The sequence below is a fragment of the Amia ocellicauda genome, chromosome 12 (genome assembly GCF_036373705.1).
Source record: "Amia ocellicauda isolate fAmiCal2 chromosome 12, fAmiCal2.hap1, whole genome shotgun sequence".
Taxonomy (NCBI): Eukaryota; Metazoa; Chordata; class Actinopteri; order Amiiformes; family Amiidae; genus Amia; species Amia ocellicauda.
The window spans coordinates 2,296,031-2,312,443 of record NC_089861.1 but is presented as its reverse complement, the minus strand read 5'-3'; the positions used below and the strand labels follow the sequence as shown (position 1 = coordinate 2,312,443).

The window sequence follows — 16,413 nt, the reverse complement described above, 5'->3', positions numbered from 1 at the left end:
TGCACTGCTATCACATTGTTATAAACCAGTTAATGGAAATGGAACAAAATGGAACAAACTCCTTTATAATAATTGTTGTCCTCATCATAATTCATAATTTAATGTATAATAATAATAATCTGCACAGTTATCTTTTCTCTGAAGATCATTCAATCATGTGATTTATTGCATATATAGGCTATATGTTTGTGTGTGTGTGTGTGTGTGTGTGTGATCAAAGCAGAGCACGGTGCATCAATCAAATTCACATTATTTATTAAACCACTGTGTAGTGCAATAGCCTTCACGATGATGCAATATTCAATATGCATTGACTAGAAATCCTGCAACAGCTCAATACTTGGTGTACCACATAAAGCTTTCCTTTCTTGAAACGTCCAGTCTTTCAGTCTGTCAGACCCTTTCTGATGATTGATGGAAATGATCTTGGTCTCTCCTGTCTCCCTTTGCACCGCTTTCACTTTCTCCACAGCTCACAATCAATGCAGCTCTGCTCTGTGCCGCCTCTCCTGCCCTGGTGCTCGTGTAGTCCAGAGGGCAGTCGACCTTTCTGTGCAGGTGTCGTCAGTTCCCCCTTTTCAACATGTGATGTTCTTCCTCAGAAACACCCTGTGATTTGCAAATTAAAAACGTGTACCAGGTTTAATTTATTGTCACAAGCTACCTTCTACTACCTATGCATATAAATTGTGATAGGGTACAGATTTGGATCCAGTGTTGATTTATTCTAGTTGTAATTTGGACTGTATTTTTAAGAAAATATTTCTGTGTCCTAAGAATACCTTCTTGTCATGAGCGCAAATCCACTCTTCAGAGTTTTTGAAAGCAGTATGCACAACTTATTTTCTTCCTTAAATGTCAAGCTCTGTTTTCTGTATACCTCTGTTAACATTTCATATTCCAGGACTGGTCTCGAGTGATTGTCTCATTGGGATTACTCTTCACATATCTTATGCATGGGCATCTGAAAATAACAATCATGAATAAAACAAAATGAACTGCCCAAAACAATCCACAACATAGGAGCATTTCGAGGTTTTGCCCCAAAGTCTGTACATCCTAAACTAAGCCTGTATTGTATAAACATTTACATGCACACCAAATATTGTAACTGTACATATGTAGCTCTTAATTAATTATGTATAATGTGATATTAAATTGCAAACATTTATTCACATCTAAAAGTATAATTATTGTACAGTTATAAATCAAACATTCAACATTCATATTTCTGAGTTTACATGGATTTCTTGGAGGGTTTGTTTTGTCTTTCCTCGAGCAATTAAAACTCAATGAACACTGAAACGGCTGCAATACGTTTCAATAATGAAATGGAAAGCACAGCACACCAGCCGATACACCCAACACTCGCCCCGCTTTATCAGGATTCAGCTGTCAGACACTAAATTTTTAAGTAGCTGCTTCTTATAAAATATTGATGTCCTTGCCATTTCGAAAATGGACTACATCACAGAGTAATTAGCACCTCACACTCCTGTCTCTTCTAATGTACCACAGGAGACGTCCATGTAGGAGTGAATGCTACATAAACACAATTTTTAGGCCAACTTTATTGTTGTATTTTGTGTCTACTGACCATTGAGACACTTTAATTTATGCCAAGAAGGACTGGGAAAGATTCTTGGTGTGATTAGGACACAGGTGAACAGAAACATCTGTTATTTGGAGATAAAAAATATTCAACAAATAGTTTCACATTGTGTCTTTTACTCTGTAGTGGTGTGTGTTTATTTACAGTTTAAGATATTTAATGCACACAAAACAGACAGTAGATACACTTGTTAGTTTGATTCAACAACTCCAAATGTCTCTAGTGACTAAGAGAGACACTTCTTCACACAGAGAGGCGTCACAATCTGAACAAACTCCCCAGCGATGTGGCTGAAGAGACAATTTGGGAACATTCAAAAACAGACTGGATAGGATCCTTGATCACTTAGTTATTAATGGACACCAAACGAGCACGATGGGTCGAATGGGCTCCTCTCGCTTGGACACTGTCTTATGCTCTTTTGTTCTAAATGTAAAACCTCCCAATCACAGGTGTGTGTGCATTCCTGTCTTGGACACCATTGTGTAAGGAGTTGCTACAACACTCACTAATGACTCACTTTTTATAATGTGTTACCCATTAGTCTGATGGTCTAATGTTGCTTTGAGTCATTTGGTCACCAAAATGTAAATAGAAGACAGAACTAAACAAACAAAAATAAACAGGGAAGGGAAGACCTGACCTTTCGAGCTTTCTGCATCCCAGTTTGCTATCAGCATGGGGAAATGAAAGGTAGACCTATAACCATAGATTTTTTTTCATAAGACAGATAATGGCATCTGCTAAGAAATAAATAAGAGTTAGATATGATATGATGGCTGTAGGGTTTCAAATACACACTGACATAATTGTTTTAATCTGAATTGAATGGAAATAAAATCCTGTGTTATACTGATTGGATTATCTGCCCTATGAACCCTATACTGAATGGACTGAGAGCTTTATCTGCAACAGGGACAGTAGTGCCTGCGATCCAATTGTCCCCTCAGACAGCCTAACCCTGTCCACTTACAGGAGGTAACTTCTGAGTAACTACTAATACTACATTCTGCAGCATAATTACATTCAGGGGGTTCAGACTAGGCAGCTCAAATACTAACATTTGCTTGTGCAGTAGCCAGTCTTCACACATGCCGATTCCTAGCGCTGACGTGTCATAACGCGTACCACGAAGTCAGAGAAAAAACACAGATCATGTCTGCAGTGTCACAGAGCAATGGCAGAAGTAAGAGCTCCGTCGAGCCCTGTCGAGACACAATCCCACACACAATGTGGATCGAGGTCCAGTGGCTCCAACACACCTGAAGGATTGTCGCATGGATCTAAACATTCGACTGCCCTTGACCCTCCACCTCGAGAGGCTTGTTTAACGACAGAATTCCTCCTCCAATTCAATTTCATGTTTATAAAATGTTTAATAGAGCTTTGCCTCACCATTGCTAGCATTAGCACCACCGTAATGATCTATCTCCCAACTGTGACGTTGACGTGAAATACGGGAGGGTATTTGCATAGACCAAACCAACTGGATAACACGGACGGACACAACTGCCCAACAGATGGGCAGAGGAAGTTTGAGACGTCACAGTGACTGCATCCAATGAAATCTGCATCCAACCTGGTCCTACCTTGTCAACGAGGTCTTCCTTTCCAAATACCTGACCTATCGGACAAGAGATGAAACAACACCTGTGCTGTGCCCAGTCTGAAGCAGGGCTGAAGACCCCCAGTCCGAGGGCGTCCTCTGCATCTCTTACTCATCTGCACTAGTGTTTTTGCCGAATAAACAGGTTCAAATAAACCAATGGTCAAAATGATTAAAAAATCAATCAATCAATCCTATATATTGGGTGTGTGGTATTTGTAGGACCACAATGGGAAACCAATTCCAAACACAAACTCTGAACCCGGTCACTCACAACAACACTGACTCAAGTGCACTACATTTATTACACCAGCAATACTCTACTGGATAATATGTATGTCCAAATGTTTTTCTCATCCTGTATTTTTGCTGTTGTTGATTCAGTCACACAATTCATTCTTGTGTTTATGTGTGAACTATGTTGGACTTTGCAGTTTTCTGGTGATTTATGCGTGAGATTTAAATTTAAAAAAATTAAATTAACATACTTAATATATGTTAATATGGACCATTTGACCGGTGTGGGTGCTTGTACCAGGCAGCCTAATTTGAAATGTTGACGCTTCTAGTGTTAAACCATCCCTTGTAGATATATTTAATAACTCATATAAGCTTCCTCAATGTGTTGATTTCTTAGTTTGTATAGATTGAATCAAATGTTTTCTCATACGTCTCTGATAACTTGTATACAATCCATTGTGATACAGACACTTCTGAATCCTGCTGGTTCTCTTGGTTGGGTGAAGTCCAATGTGTCTTGAAGGCAATGTGTAAATCTTTGTAAATTCTCTGTATAAGATGGGAAGGACAATGACAATTGCATTTATCCCTTTATCTCCTATTTGTTTATTTCTGAGAAACTTTGTGAAAAGTTCTGCCAGAATCTTCTCCATTTCTTCTCCAGCTTCTTTCAGGATCTACACTGTGACTCCATCGTCTCCAGGGGCTTTTCCATTTTTCACCTTCTTTATGTCCTACCCAATTCTCCTGGAATCACATCTGCTATTGCGCTTGTGTTCACAGACACCTCTTCTTCTGCTTTACTGACGTCAGCTCTGGTATATAGGTTTTTCTAGGATTCTTCTGCTTCTGAGAATCGCATTTCTCTCTTTTTGATCGTTATGCCAACATCCTTTTTCAGGGCAATGATTTGATTATTCAGAGGCATTGTTTTGCATTTTTGATGTTCCCATAATTTCCAATGGTTTCTTTTAGGTTGTTAAACACTCTTACATCATAGTTTATATTAGCTTATCTATTCTGTCACTTGCAATCAGTCCGATCCCTATGAAAAGGGCTCTTCATAGGAGTTTCTGATTCAACTTCATGCTCTGAATGTACATTATGATGGTTTCACAACATCAGAGCAAAACAAAGACCACAGCGACTTCACCACCCATCCTTTTACCAGCGCATTCCTTGTACATACATTACCAGTTAAAAGTTTTAGAACACCTCAATTTTTCCAGTTTTTATTGAAATGTAAGCAGTTCAAGTCCAGTGAATAACCTGAAATGGTACAAAGGTCAGCGGTAAACTAACAGAGGTTAACAAACAAATTTATTCACATCAGAGAATGCTTCACATCGTTAGAAAGCTGAGAGTCCAAAAAAAACTTGGCAAACACTACAACAGTGAAGAGTACACATGGGATTAAAGAGAAGCACACAAATTCGGTGCCCTTTTAAGGCACCAGAGATGTTTGTCAGCTTAAGGGGTTCAATTTTGTTAACAAAATGATTCCATGATTTATTTTTATCTCCAATAGTTTATTTGGTCTATACAATTTCAATTTCTATAAAAATTGCAAAAATTGAGGTGTTCTAACTCAACTTTTGACCGGTAGTGTATTTGCCAACAGTGCCAACAAATATCGCGATTTTCCTATAAAGAGCATCCCTGTTGCTACACCACCCATTACAGTGCATTATCACCGTTAAGACTCAAAAGCTGTATTCACTCAAATAGTTTTGAATAATAATAAAAGTAATACAATTAACAGTAGTAATAATGTAATTGTCCACACTGTAATCAGATGATCAGGCGTAATCAGGTGATGTCATTGCGGCCGTTGCTTCACTGTAGTGTTATGTAGCCCTTTATGACAAGGAGAGACTGCATAGAAAAGACAATACAAATCTGGTGCTGGGCTTGTTAGATTGCTTTCACATCAGCTATTAAATCAACTGAAAACATCCTTGGAGTTCAAGGCAGGATTTGCAGATGTAACGATCAACTCTCCATTAGGGCATCGTGACCAACAGCAAGTGCTACAGCATTAGAGAAATAATGGCTCTAGTATTGACTACTTGCCAGGCACCTAAGCTTGTTGCTGAAATTGTGCTGGCAGGGCACTTTCAGTTCCACTCCATAACAATGCCCTTTGTTTTCGGCAAAGATTCACTTCCCTCAAGGGACATTGATACAGACACCTTCCTCAAACAACACCTTCCAGAATCTGGTGACAAATCAATTATTATTATTATTATTATTATTATTATTATTATTATTATTATATTATAAAACACTGTCCATGAACCTCGTGTTTCACAGTTCCTCTGAAATATGCCATCCTGTGTTCTAGAACTGACTTTTCATATATTCATATATTTTCATATTGTCTCCAGCCATTTACAACGTTGTTTCAAAGCAGCCGTGACACTCAGCCACATCTTGCACCGCTTCTGTCTGCAGACCATTTGACTTAGTAGTAATATAATCGCTTTCTATTTGACACGAGTCTGCAGCAAGACTGTTTGAAGTGCCTTGTTAATGTTACACAGGCCTGGGATCTAATCACAACCCTGCCCGATCGTAAATCCAGTGAAGCCCCGCCTCCAATCATCTCACTCAAAGTGGGGTCTGTATGCTTTGAAACCTGAGACATGCTCCGTTTATGATTTTTTAAAGGAAAAACCCTTGGTGCCAAATGAGCTCCTTTCCAAGACTGACTGGAAATTCAGTCAGATAGTGGCAAGTGTAAAAATTCCTTCATAATCAAACTTCTCTCCTTTCTGTGTCACCTGAAGGGCATCAGTCCAGTGATGTCTTCCTGACCCAATTTCCTAGGTGGAGCTTCTGGTTTTGTAGTAACAACCTCAAGCCAATATAAGGTAGTACTTTGATTTACAAATGTCTACGTTCAGTCCTACAATCCTCAAGTTAACCCATCGGCCTTCACTGCCAGTTCATACCTGTTCATATCGTTTCACCCTACAGCACTGGGTGTTGGTATTGTCCAACCTGTGCATCAGGTTTAGTGCCTTTGAACAGGGTTTGAGTGTGTCAACGCTGCTGGGTTGTTCCAACAATTGTATCCAACAGATGTATCATGAGAACATCCATCCATCAGGCAGCGTGTCATCATTGCAGACTGGTGGTGGTGGTGTGATGGTGTGGGGGGTGTTTTCATGGCAGACATTGGGTTCCTTGGTACTAGTGGAGCAGAGATCCACTACCAGCCAACTTGACACAACTGTGGGAAACATTGTCCACAAGGGTCGGCATCCCTGAGGAACACTTTGGACACCTTGTGGAGCTCATGTCCCGATGAATGAGGCTGTTTTGAGGGACACAGTTGGTGCAACTCGATATTAGGAAGGTGTTTTTTACACTCAGCGTAGTTTTCATATGTTTCTATAATATATTATTTATTTTAGTTTAGTTTATACAGATTAACTGCACATGTTCAACCAATTAAATAAATACATGGATTACAATCAAAAAGTACAAAAGGGAAAAGCATATAAGGATCCCACACTACTGCCATGAATGAAAAATGTGTATTTGCTCTGTTTGGGCCGACACTGACAGCAACAACACCTGCCCTCTTAGCGAATAACTTAAAACAAGTCATTCGAAATTCAAAACCACAACCCTTGCGTTGTTCATAAAAGTGTTAAAAGGGAGCAGAAGGCTAGTTTATAAAGAAAGAAAGAAACATCCACCTTTAAGAGCATTACATCTCCCTTTAAACTCGTCTGCATCAATAGCGTGGATGCTGCCTGAGAATGGTAATATCGCCTCTCGATGTGAATATCCAGGGCTGTCACCATTCATTTGATGTTCTGAGGTTGGTATGATAATGGATACCCTTCATCCCGGGAGTTCAAGGTCCACATCCACTGCAGTCTGTCCTGCATACAAATATTGTCTTATATCGGTCGTGTAACCGCCTTTAATGCAAATCAGGGAGGTTTTTCCTCTGCTTCGTATATACATATATAAACAAATAGTCACACAGCATTTCCAGCAGACTGCAAGGCTAAAGCAAAAGGACTGATTTATACAAAGATGTGGTTCATAATACAGCTGATTGAATTTGAGGCAGAAACCCCCGGCGAGATACAAGACACATTGAACATCTCTCCTATTTTTAAGGACGAAAATATCAATGGAGTTCTTTTTTGTTTTTCATTTTGATAAAATAATTTGTGCACAAATGCTAGTCCACAGATAATGCCCAAGTCTGTGCTGGCCATGGTTTTATACACTAATGGATCATTACTCAAATAGTCTGTTTCAACTGTCTTTTCCTGTCTCTACTGAGAGCTCGACTTCCGAGCTTTCAAAACCAAACCAAACAATAAAGCAAAGGCAACAGTCTGCAGCATATCTGGGAAAAAATAAATAAAAATGATATATACATTTAAACTATATATTCACCCATGTCTTTGTGTCCTAACCTATTTTTCATTGCTGTCAAATGTTTCCAGAGCAGGCACTTCCTTCAGGGAAACCCTTTCTGTTTGTGTTTTTGTTTATAGAGTGAGAGAGGGGGAAAAATGTACAGCTGAGACACATGATGAAGCTTATGTGATTATGTGTCCAACGTTTAGAAAGTAATGCTTGGGGGCAAAACACAGGAAAGACAACAGCGTGTTTGTTGAAAATCCCTCTATACTGAGAGACGTAAGTGGTGAAAGACAAGTAGGTTATAACATCGATTAAAACAACACTTCTCAGCAGGGTAAATGGAAACAAAAAAGAAACATAACAACAATGGCAACAACAGAAAAGACTGTATTGGAAGGTAAGGTAACACAATATTCCTGAATCATGCCATCTCTTAAATAATTAACCACTCCAGTGTTGGGTATCTGAACTCGGTTACCTGAACGTAGGAATGAATGCCTCTCCATATTCAGAGCTAGGACACTGATATAAAATTCAAAAGGTGACACCTCACACAGCCAGGAGGAAATTCCCCTTATTTGCCAGTTTCAAACAGTGCTCCTAACACACGATTCAAGTGCGCTGGTTGGGTGTATTAATAATGCAGCTTAAAAGAATAACACATCTCTTTTTGGATTAATATATATATATATAATCATATCAGAAACAGTATTTATAAGCTTGCATTTTGGTTACCACTATTTATACTACTGGAGGTTTAATATTCTCATTATACCACACCATATTTGCTTTTTTGGGGAGTCATCCCATTTATAAGATGACCGTTTGATCCCTGAAAAGCCTGGATAGGAACGCTATTGAAAGTTGTTCAGCATTAGTGCAGTACTCGATCAATGCAAGTCTCAGTTCATATTATAGTCGTATGTCAAACACTAGAGGGTACTAGAGTTCTTTAATTTCCCAAGCCTTTGACCTCAGTTTAAGTGTATCCTCGTTCCACGCAGAACACTTTCTGAAAATGATACACAAACAAAACAACAGTAACAGCAATCTCAAATGTCTGATGCGTCTTCAGATCCTTGTGTTTCTTCTTACAGTTCATATTTTAAGCATGCGTGTACACAAGGGTGTGTGGATCTCTGATGTTCACACACGTGTTTTTCAACCAGGGTGCCGTGACACATTGGGTTGCCATCAGGTTTTAGACACATGAGGAAAAGTCATGAAGAAATCAAACCAAACTAAAATAATAAAGCTATAAACTTTTCTTATGTATCAAAAATAAATATGTTTCTATTAGAATCAAATGTGTCTGTGCGTCAAGACAAGCTGAGGTCAATCACTGAGAGCTAAATTTCTCTCTCTCTCATTTATATATATATATATATATATATATATATATATATATATATATATATATATATATATATATATATATAAGATCTTTCTGACAGGTTGTTGAAAGATCTTGTCAGTTTTTTCCATTCACAAAAAGGGAGATATGCCACCTGGACAAACTAAAGTCTGTTTCACGTATTTTCCTAGTAACTTCCATTACAAAATAATATCCTTCCTTATTTTCTTTTCTTAGATAATTATATTTTTCCCCCCAATAAGTTCCCACTATTTAACTATTTAACGGTATGAACTATTAGCAGGCATGTGACTCTATCTCTGATTAAATCTAACCACAACAAGGCATGAGTAAATACATTAATACAAATGAAAGTTAAAGGGAATGTTGAACGCTTGACCTCTGTGTATCCAGTGTTTTAATATATCTAGAAAATAAACGAATACAACCTGTCCACCAACTCACTTACCATATGGAGTTGGTCTAGAAACTGTTTGTCAATGTCACATGACCTGTGAATAATTATCCTCCATACTGAAGCAATTTCCACAGTGCCCAAGGCGAAATTCAACTTGAAACCTTTCAAATCATATATCATTTTACTATTGAAGTTGTATTGCCCATAAATGCGTGCGCACCAGGTCTCTCTTCTGTTTTCTTTGTCAAGTAAAAAGAGTAACTTGTAAAAACCATGTAACCTTTGATAATAACACACAGAATGTAACTCACTTTAAATTGATACAAATAAAATCTAATTTCACTGATGAAAATAAACAAGGTTGTATGTGTCCCTGTACTGCATAAAAAGATCATCTCCACAGCATTTTAAACTAGACAACAGAAAAACAAACACAACAAATGCCAGCAAATCATGTTTTTACTTATAACTGAATAATAACTGAAAAAGTAAATGCTGAGAGCAGCTTTTAATGCACCTATATACACACTCACTGAACTTTTGTTAGAGACTAGCCAATAATAATAATAATAATAATAATAATAATAATAATTCAAGAGGGATATAGAACACATTCAAGGAGAAATAAGATTGTGCTCTTGTTCAGTTTTGGGGTTGGAAGTGAATCAGCAACACTTCATTCTGCATTGCTCTCTCTCTCTCTTTCTCTCTCTCTCTCTCTGGGAGGAAAGCACAAGCAGGGGGGTTGCATTGGAGGAGAGAGAGGCTGGAGAGACAGGAGCAGCACACACACACACACACACACACACACACACACACACACACACACACACACACACACACAGGCAGGGTACAGAGCGGTGCACAGGCGGCGGCGCAGAGACACAGAGGCGGCAGGACAGGCAGCTACATGCACCAGCACTGAGGTGACTTGCAAGGTGATGTCGCCTGCCCTCGGAGAAGCTATTCTTGAATGTATTGTATGAATGCACACTTGCACAGATGCGTGAGTGCGGATGAATGTGTCCTCTGATGCCGGCTCTCTCTCCGTCTCTCTTGCAGATGCCGAGCGCAGCTTTGTTGTCCGTCTGCGCGCTGGTCTGCAGTCAGCTGTGCGGGGCGAGAGGCAGGTCGGACAGCGCCAATTTCCTGGACGAGAAGTGGCTCTCTGGACGCTGGGACCAGTTTCGAGACGTATGTGCCTTTTCCAGTGCTGTTTGGGCTTGCATTTCTTCTACATTCACACACACATATACATGCATGTATACATAGATACACACACGCGTTATTACTATTCTGCCAGGCATGCTCTGGACCGCAGCTCGCCGGTCTGGGTCTGACAGGAGGCTGCGGATGCGGCGGATGCGGCGGCTGCGGCGGCTGCTTTTGCGTCTTTCTTGATGTGAAGCGACACACTTTCCGTGTCAATGAAGCCCAGCTGCGGCTGCAGTGTCGCGGCGCTGGCGCAGGTTATGTGTCCTTAGCAAGTGTCTGCTTTTGTTGTGCTTTTGTTCCTCTTAGGTTATACATGATATCAGTGAGCGTGTCTTTTTACACCGGGCATGTGGGGGCACTGAAGTGAAGTGTCTGTGGGTCTGGACACAGTTGTGTAGCAAAGTGCATCCTTTGAGGTGTGTGTGGGGGTGGGGGGAGATGGTTTTGAACAGGTTACCTGTTTGACTCACAAACCCGTCATCAATCTAAATACTTTTCTGTGCAGTTTTCACTCATTGTCTTCAGTTAATGAAGCATGCAACAATACAGCATAGTGTAAGTATATAACACACTGCACACACAGACACAGACACATACACAGTCATACACACACACACACACACACACACACACACACACACACACACATGAAAGAAAAAATAACTGACTAATAGGAATTTACACTGCCAGATATAAGGTGCTGAAATTGTACACAAGGTGTGCAGGACAGATTGTGAGTAGCTTGATGCACATCCTGGGTCTGAAACAGTGTGTGGTGTGTGTCTCCTACTTTCCTGGGAGGTCCCTCGATCAGCACATCACAAGTGTCATGTTGTGAGACTGTATTAGACTTGTGTTGCTCTGTAAACTACAGCATCAGTGTGTGGTGATCTAATCAGTCCATGGGCATATCTGTCCTCCGAAATGATCCTGTGTCAGTTATCGGCCCCGCAGATTAGATTGAGTAGATGAGTAGGGGGGAAAAGCAATTAAATTAAAGCCACCTATTCAGAAATATTTTAATTTAATGGAAATTAATGCCATTGGTGGGATTACAGTTGTGCGTGTTGATCTGTGCAGATGTGGAGTTTCAATGAATAATTTCACATGATGCTTGTTGTGGCTAAATAAAGCACTTTTCAGGTCAATGGATACATTTCATGATCAGCTGAAATTATTTTCTGAGCATTAAGTAATAGGTTTAATCAAATGAAAAGCAACATAATCGTCATCATCACCATCCATCACAGATAATGTGCTCAACAGCACTGGCTACTTGTGTGTGATTTATTGAGTCCATATGTTTAGAGGAAGGACTGTTCCTGAGAAGTTACACTTAAAATCAGCAACAAATTATATAGATTCAATTATTTAATGACAAAAACTATTTTCATTAACTAAAAAAAGTAATACATTTCAAAATGAATGTGAAATGATCTCCTATTAATGAGCTTGTAGGTATAAGTCAACGGCTGCCCTGGGAATTGGTGCTTTATTAGCTCTCCATGGTCACAGCGCACTTCTCTCTCAGTAGCCCCCGAGGAACCACAAGGTAATTTTAGTTCCTTTGATCCAGGACTCCATATAAAGACACAGTTTCATAGTGCATTTGAATTATGAGCAGATTCCATCTGTTTGTGAAGTCAGACAATCAAACATTTGACCAGATTTGCAGTTTCGCGTTACACCGAAATGAAAAGGTGCCATATTTGTGGGACCACCAGCTGTTCTTGCTTCAAGATTACAAAGAGAGCTGGAATAGTGTTTGCTTATTTGCTTATTTATTTACTCATTCATGCATCAGAATCCAATGCCAGACAAGCCGATTCCCCGCTCTGTGTTACTCTTATTCTCAGAGCACTCCCCTTTATGGTTGCTTTTGCTCTAAAAGTTAAATCGTTTGCCCTTTCTGTCGGCCTCAGTGCACACGTATGGCCACCGACCTTTGCTTTTCCTGGGCCTGACCTCTCTCCGCTATCCTGCACCTCGGCGAGGAATTGTGCGTTTGTTTTGTGCCGCTCTCTCGCGTTCCTCCTTCCCGTATCGTGGCCCTGACCTAATTGTGGAGTTTTGCACGAAACACAGAGCTTCAAATATACAAATGATATGAGAGTTATCTCTGTCCTAAGCCTCTTGATCTTTCAAATAAGCTAATCCACGCGCTTGCACATTTGCCCGGTTATAATTAGTATTGAGTTTTCAGGGTTACAGTAAGGCCTACAGCCAATATGAATGACTTTGATGCCAGTTTCTGCTAAAAATACTGCAGTGCATTCCATCTGTTAGCATGTTGCCATTTGATTGATCAGTTTAGGGTAAATCATCAACATATGGAATCATTAGTGAGCAAGTGCGAGGGAAAGGAAAATTACTTTACACCATCTCTTTAGTTTATAGAGCTTCTCTGGATTGTATCTCCTTCAGTGTAGGAAAATACTTGGGATTGCTCTTGGTTTACTTCCATTACAGGTTTCGTTGGGAGTAAAACTTTCACAGAACCATCCATCACGTTTATGTTGTGTTTGTTCGAGGCAGATTCATACATGCTCAAATCCTGGCATTACATAAAGACAAAATAGGTCAATTGTGTGTAACTGTAGGCTGCGGTAACCGAATTGGTAAAGCTAATGTTTCAAATTGCATCAAGACTTTATTGTAGTGGAGAAAAATACTTTGTTTTGACTTGCTCCCTTTCAAGAAAAGAAAAACCTGCTTGGGGGTGTTTCTATTTTATTTTGATTGTGTTATTAATTCTGGCACACGAGATGGATTTTCCGTGTCACCTTTTCGCTAATCGTTTGATTAAGTTCTGAATGAAAAGAGCCCTTTGTTCTTTTCCACGTCGAGGTCTAGAACATAATTACAATATCCTTAAAGACCGCGCAGGCATGTTGCATTTCGCTGATTGCTTTTAAACGCTCGTCCCTCGCTCAGGAGTTGGCATATGGTTATAGCCATCCGTAGTTTATTTCTTTGTATTTCAGTTCACTTGGTTGATGGTACACAAGGGAGTTTTTCTCTAGCAAGCGTTTTTTTCTCTATTCTTATTTCTTTAATAAAAAATGAAAGGGCGTATTCTTTTTTTTCCTTTTCCAGACAGAGTTTACTTTAATAGCTCTACTGGCTAACTCCTGCTCCTCCAGATGCCCCACTTTTCTGTTGGGAAACTGACATGCTACACCCAAATAAAACCGTTTCTATTGGAGTCTTACAAAAGCCGTTTTATCAATAGCTGCATCAAGGCTGTTTGCTTTTGTTCTGTATAATAATAATAATAATAATAATAATAATAATAATAATAATTGCTTTCACAAGGAAAAGTATGTTTTGCCCACAGTATCCAGTATTTGTACAGTTGCTAGAAATAATTCAGATTTTCCGTTTTCGTGAACATTTTACTACTTTTTCACTTTTTGGCATCGATTGATCTGTGCCTTCAAAGATCAGTAGAAACAGCTGTGCTCTCATGGTACATTGTCAAACGCTGAAACTCTCTTTAATGGACCTTTGCTCTTCCTCTGTTATTGAACTTTTTGCTTTTATGAAATTAATTACCTGTAAAACAGCAGTACGTTAGTATGGTTTCCACTTCGAGTGTGGAAGAGGAATATGGTGCAGTGAAATTATTTATTCCCCTGCCCGAAACTCAGTCGTGTTTTATTCCTTTATGTCAGTTTTGTACACCTATTCTTATGCCTCAGACGTGCAGCGGATGTGTTCTCTTAGGTTGCTCAGTCACCCTGTTTTATCCACTGTCAGCAATTCATTTGTTAGACTGACATTTCAGACCTGAGTCAATGACCAACGCCCTCTGATGGGCCAGAGACTAAATATTCCAAAGGATTGACTTCACTGTGTCCATGTTGTGAATCACATTTAACAAACCATACAAACCGAGGTTATCAGTAAAGGACAGTGGGTAGGATGGCTCACAAATCTCTGAGCCGCCTCTGGAGTCGGTTGTAATTGAGAACTTCTCTGGGTCGCCTGGGTTTGTTCACATTGCTGATGAAAGACCAATGCAGCTCAGAGCTGTCCTAGAAAGTGTGTTTTGTACTCACCACCGCGGACTGAATCGGGAGTACACACGGGCACAAGAAGGCAGCCGAAAGAACAAAGAGACGATTCTTCCTGTGACTCCTGCGAAATGGAATAAAGTAATTTCCATCATACATATGATAGAAAATATGATAACTAAGAAAACAAAAAGAAAAATTGTGAAAAATTAGTCACTACATTCTCAAACAATGTTAAATATTCAGTCCTCTAAAATATAAGAAAGTGTCCAATGGAAACGATCCCATCTGCCCCATGGTGCTCGTTTGGTGTCCATTAATAACTAAGTGATCAAGGATCCTATCCAGTCTGTTTTTGAATGTTCCCAAATTGTCTCTTCAGCCACATCGCTGGGGAGTTTGTTCAGATTGTGACGCCTCTCTGTGTGAAGAAGTGTCTCCTGTTTTCTGTCTTGAATGCCTTGAAGCCCAATTTCCATTTGTGTCCCCGGGTGCGTGTGTCCCTGCTGATCTGGAAAAGCTCCTCTGGTTTGATGTGGTCGATGCCTTTCATGATTTTGAAGACTTGAATCAAGTCCCCATGTAGTCTCCTCTGTTCCAATATGTTATAAGCTGTACATATACATATATAGACATATTCGTTTTTTAATTTCATATCACCCTAATTTTCACAGTCCCAGTACTTTTCTGTGGATCTCGAGCTATGAGACACATTTAAACACTCAAAGTGAATGCTGATTGTCAGTGATTTTCCTCAGTATTGGCTGCATCGATCTTCAGCGCCTCCTGATCTGCATTGCTCTGTTTCAAATCAGCAGATGTGTATTTATTTATTAATTGACGTGTGTGAAGACTCGCAGGAGACGCCAGGGAGAAGATGGACTCTATAGAAGCGCTCTATCCCAGAGTAACCCCGGCCTCATGTCGGGCGCGCGGTCGGGGAGAATTCCCAGATTACGGAGACGGGCGCGAGTTGCACTGTGTGTTTCATAAATACTGCGGCTCGTGGGATCGCCTCTAATGCTTTAAGTAGCAGTAGACCTGAATACTGTGGCCCACTAATACTTGTAAGCCGACTCTTACACAAACTTGTTTCCTCTGCATTCTCTTTGAATTTACAGTAGCGCTGAAGACGTTAATAAAAAGATCATTAATCTGCCTGGGGGGAAGCGTCCCTCGGGACGTCTGTGCAGCTTTGTTCCTTTGCTTTTAACGCCCCAGGACAACCCTGGAGTGCAGCCTCTATAAATTTTCTGAGAGAGCTAGCATGTGATAACGTTACCGTCTCCACAGATTTATTATCGGCCCTGCTTTAACTGTGCAGGGCGACATAATTTCCCTCATCCCTCCCTTATTTTTCTCTTTAAAAATAACCATAATTATTTCCTTTAAGAATTAGTTGTGTTAGATTTAAAAATATTATGCCAGTTTGCTGTTGTTTTGCTATTTTATGTCCTCTGATCCAGTACATTTTAAACCCATACATATTTTTAATAGTAGAAATGTCAGATCCTTATATTTTTCAAATGCCAAAATGGTGCCCTTTATATATATATT

At 39.7% G+C, this 16,413-nt stretch overlaps 1 protein-coding gene across 2 annotated transcripts in view; it reads left to right on the top strand.

The window, feature by feature from the left end:
- Window positions 1–10,451: 10,451 nt before the first annotated feature.
- The window catches only part of spock3 (SPARC (osteonectin), cwcv and kazal like domains proteoglycan 3), a 60,788-nt gene continuing 54,826 nt past the window's right edge, over window positions 10,452–16,413 (top strand). The window contains exons 1-2 of one of the 2 annotated variants that reach the window (XM_066718060.1): window positions 10,452–10,563; window positions 10,688–10,819. In XM_066718060.1, coding sequence (XP_066574157.1) covers window positions 10,688–10,819 — 132 coding nt within the window. In that variant the 5' untranslated portion in view covers window positions 10,452–10,563. The remainder of the gene's footprint in view (window positions 10,564–10,687; window positions 10,820–16,413) is intronic. The other variant, XM_066718061.1, reaches the window with a different exon arrangement.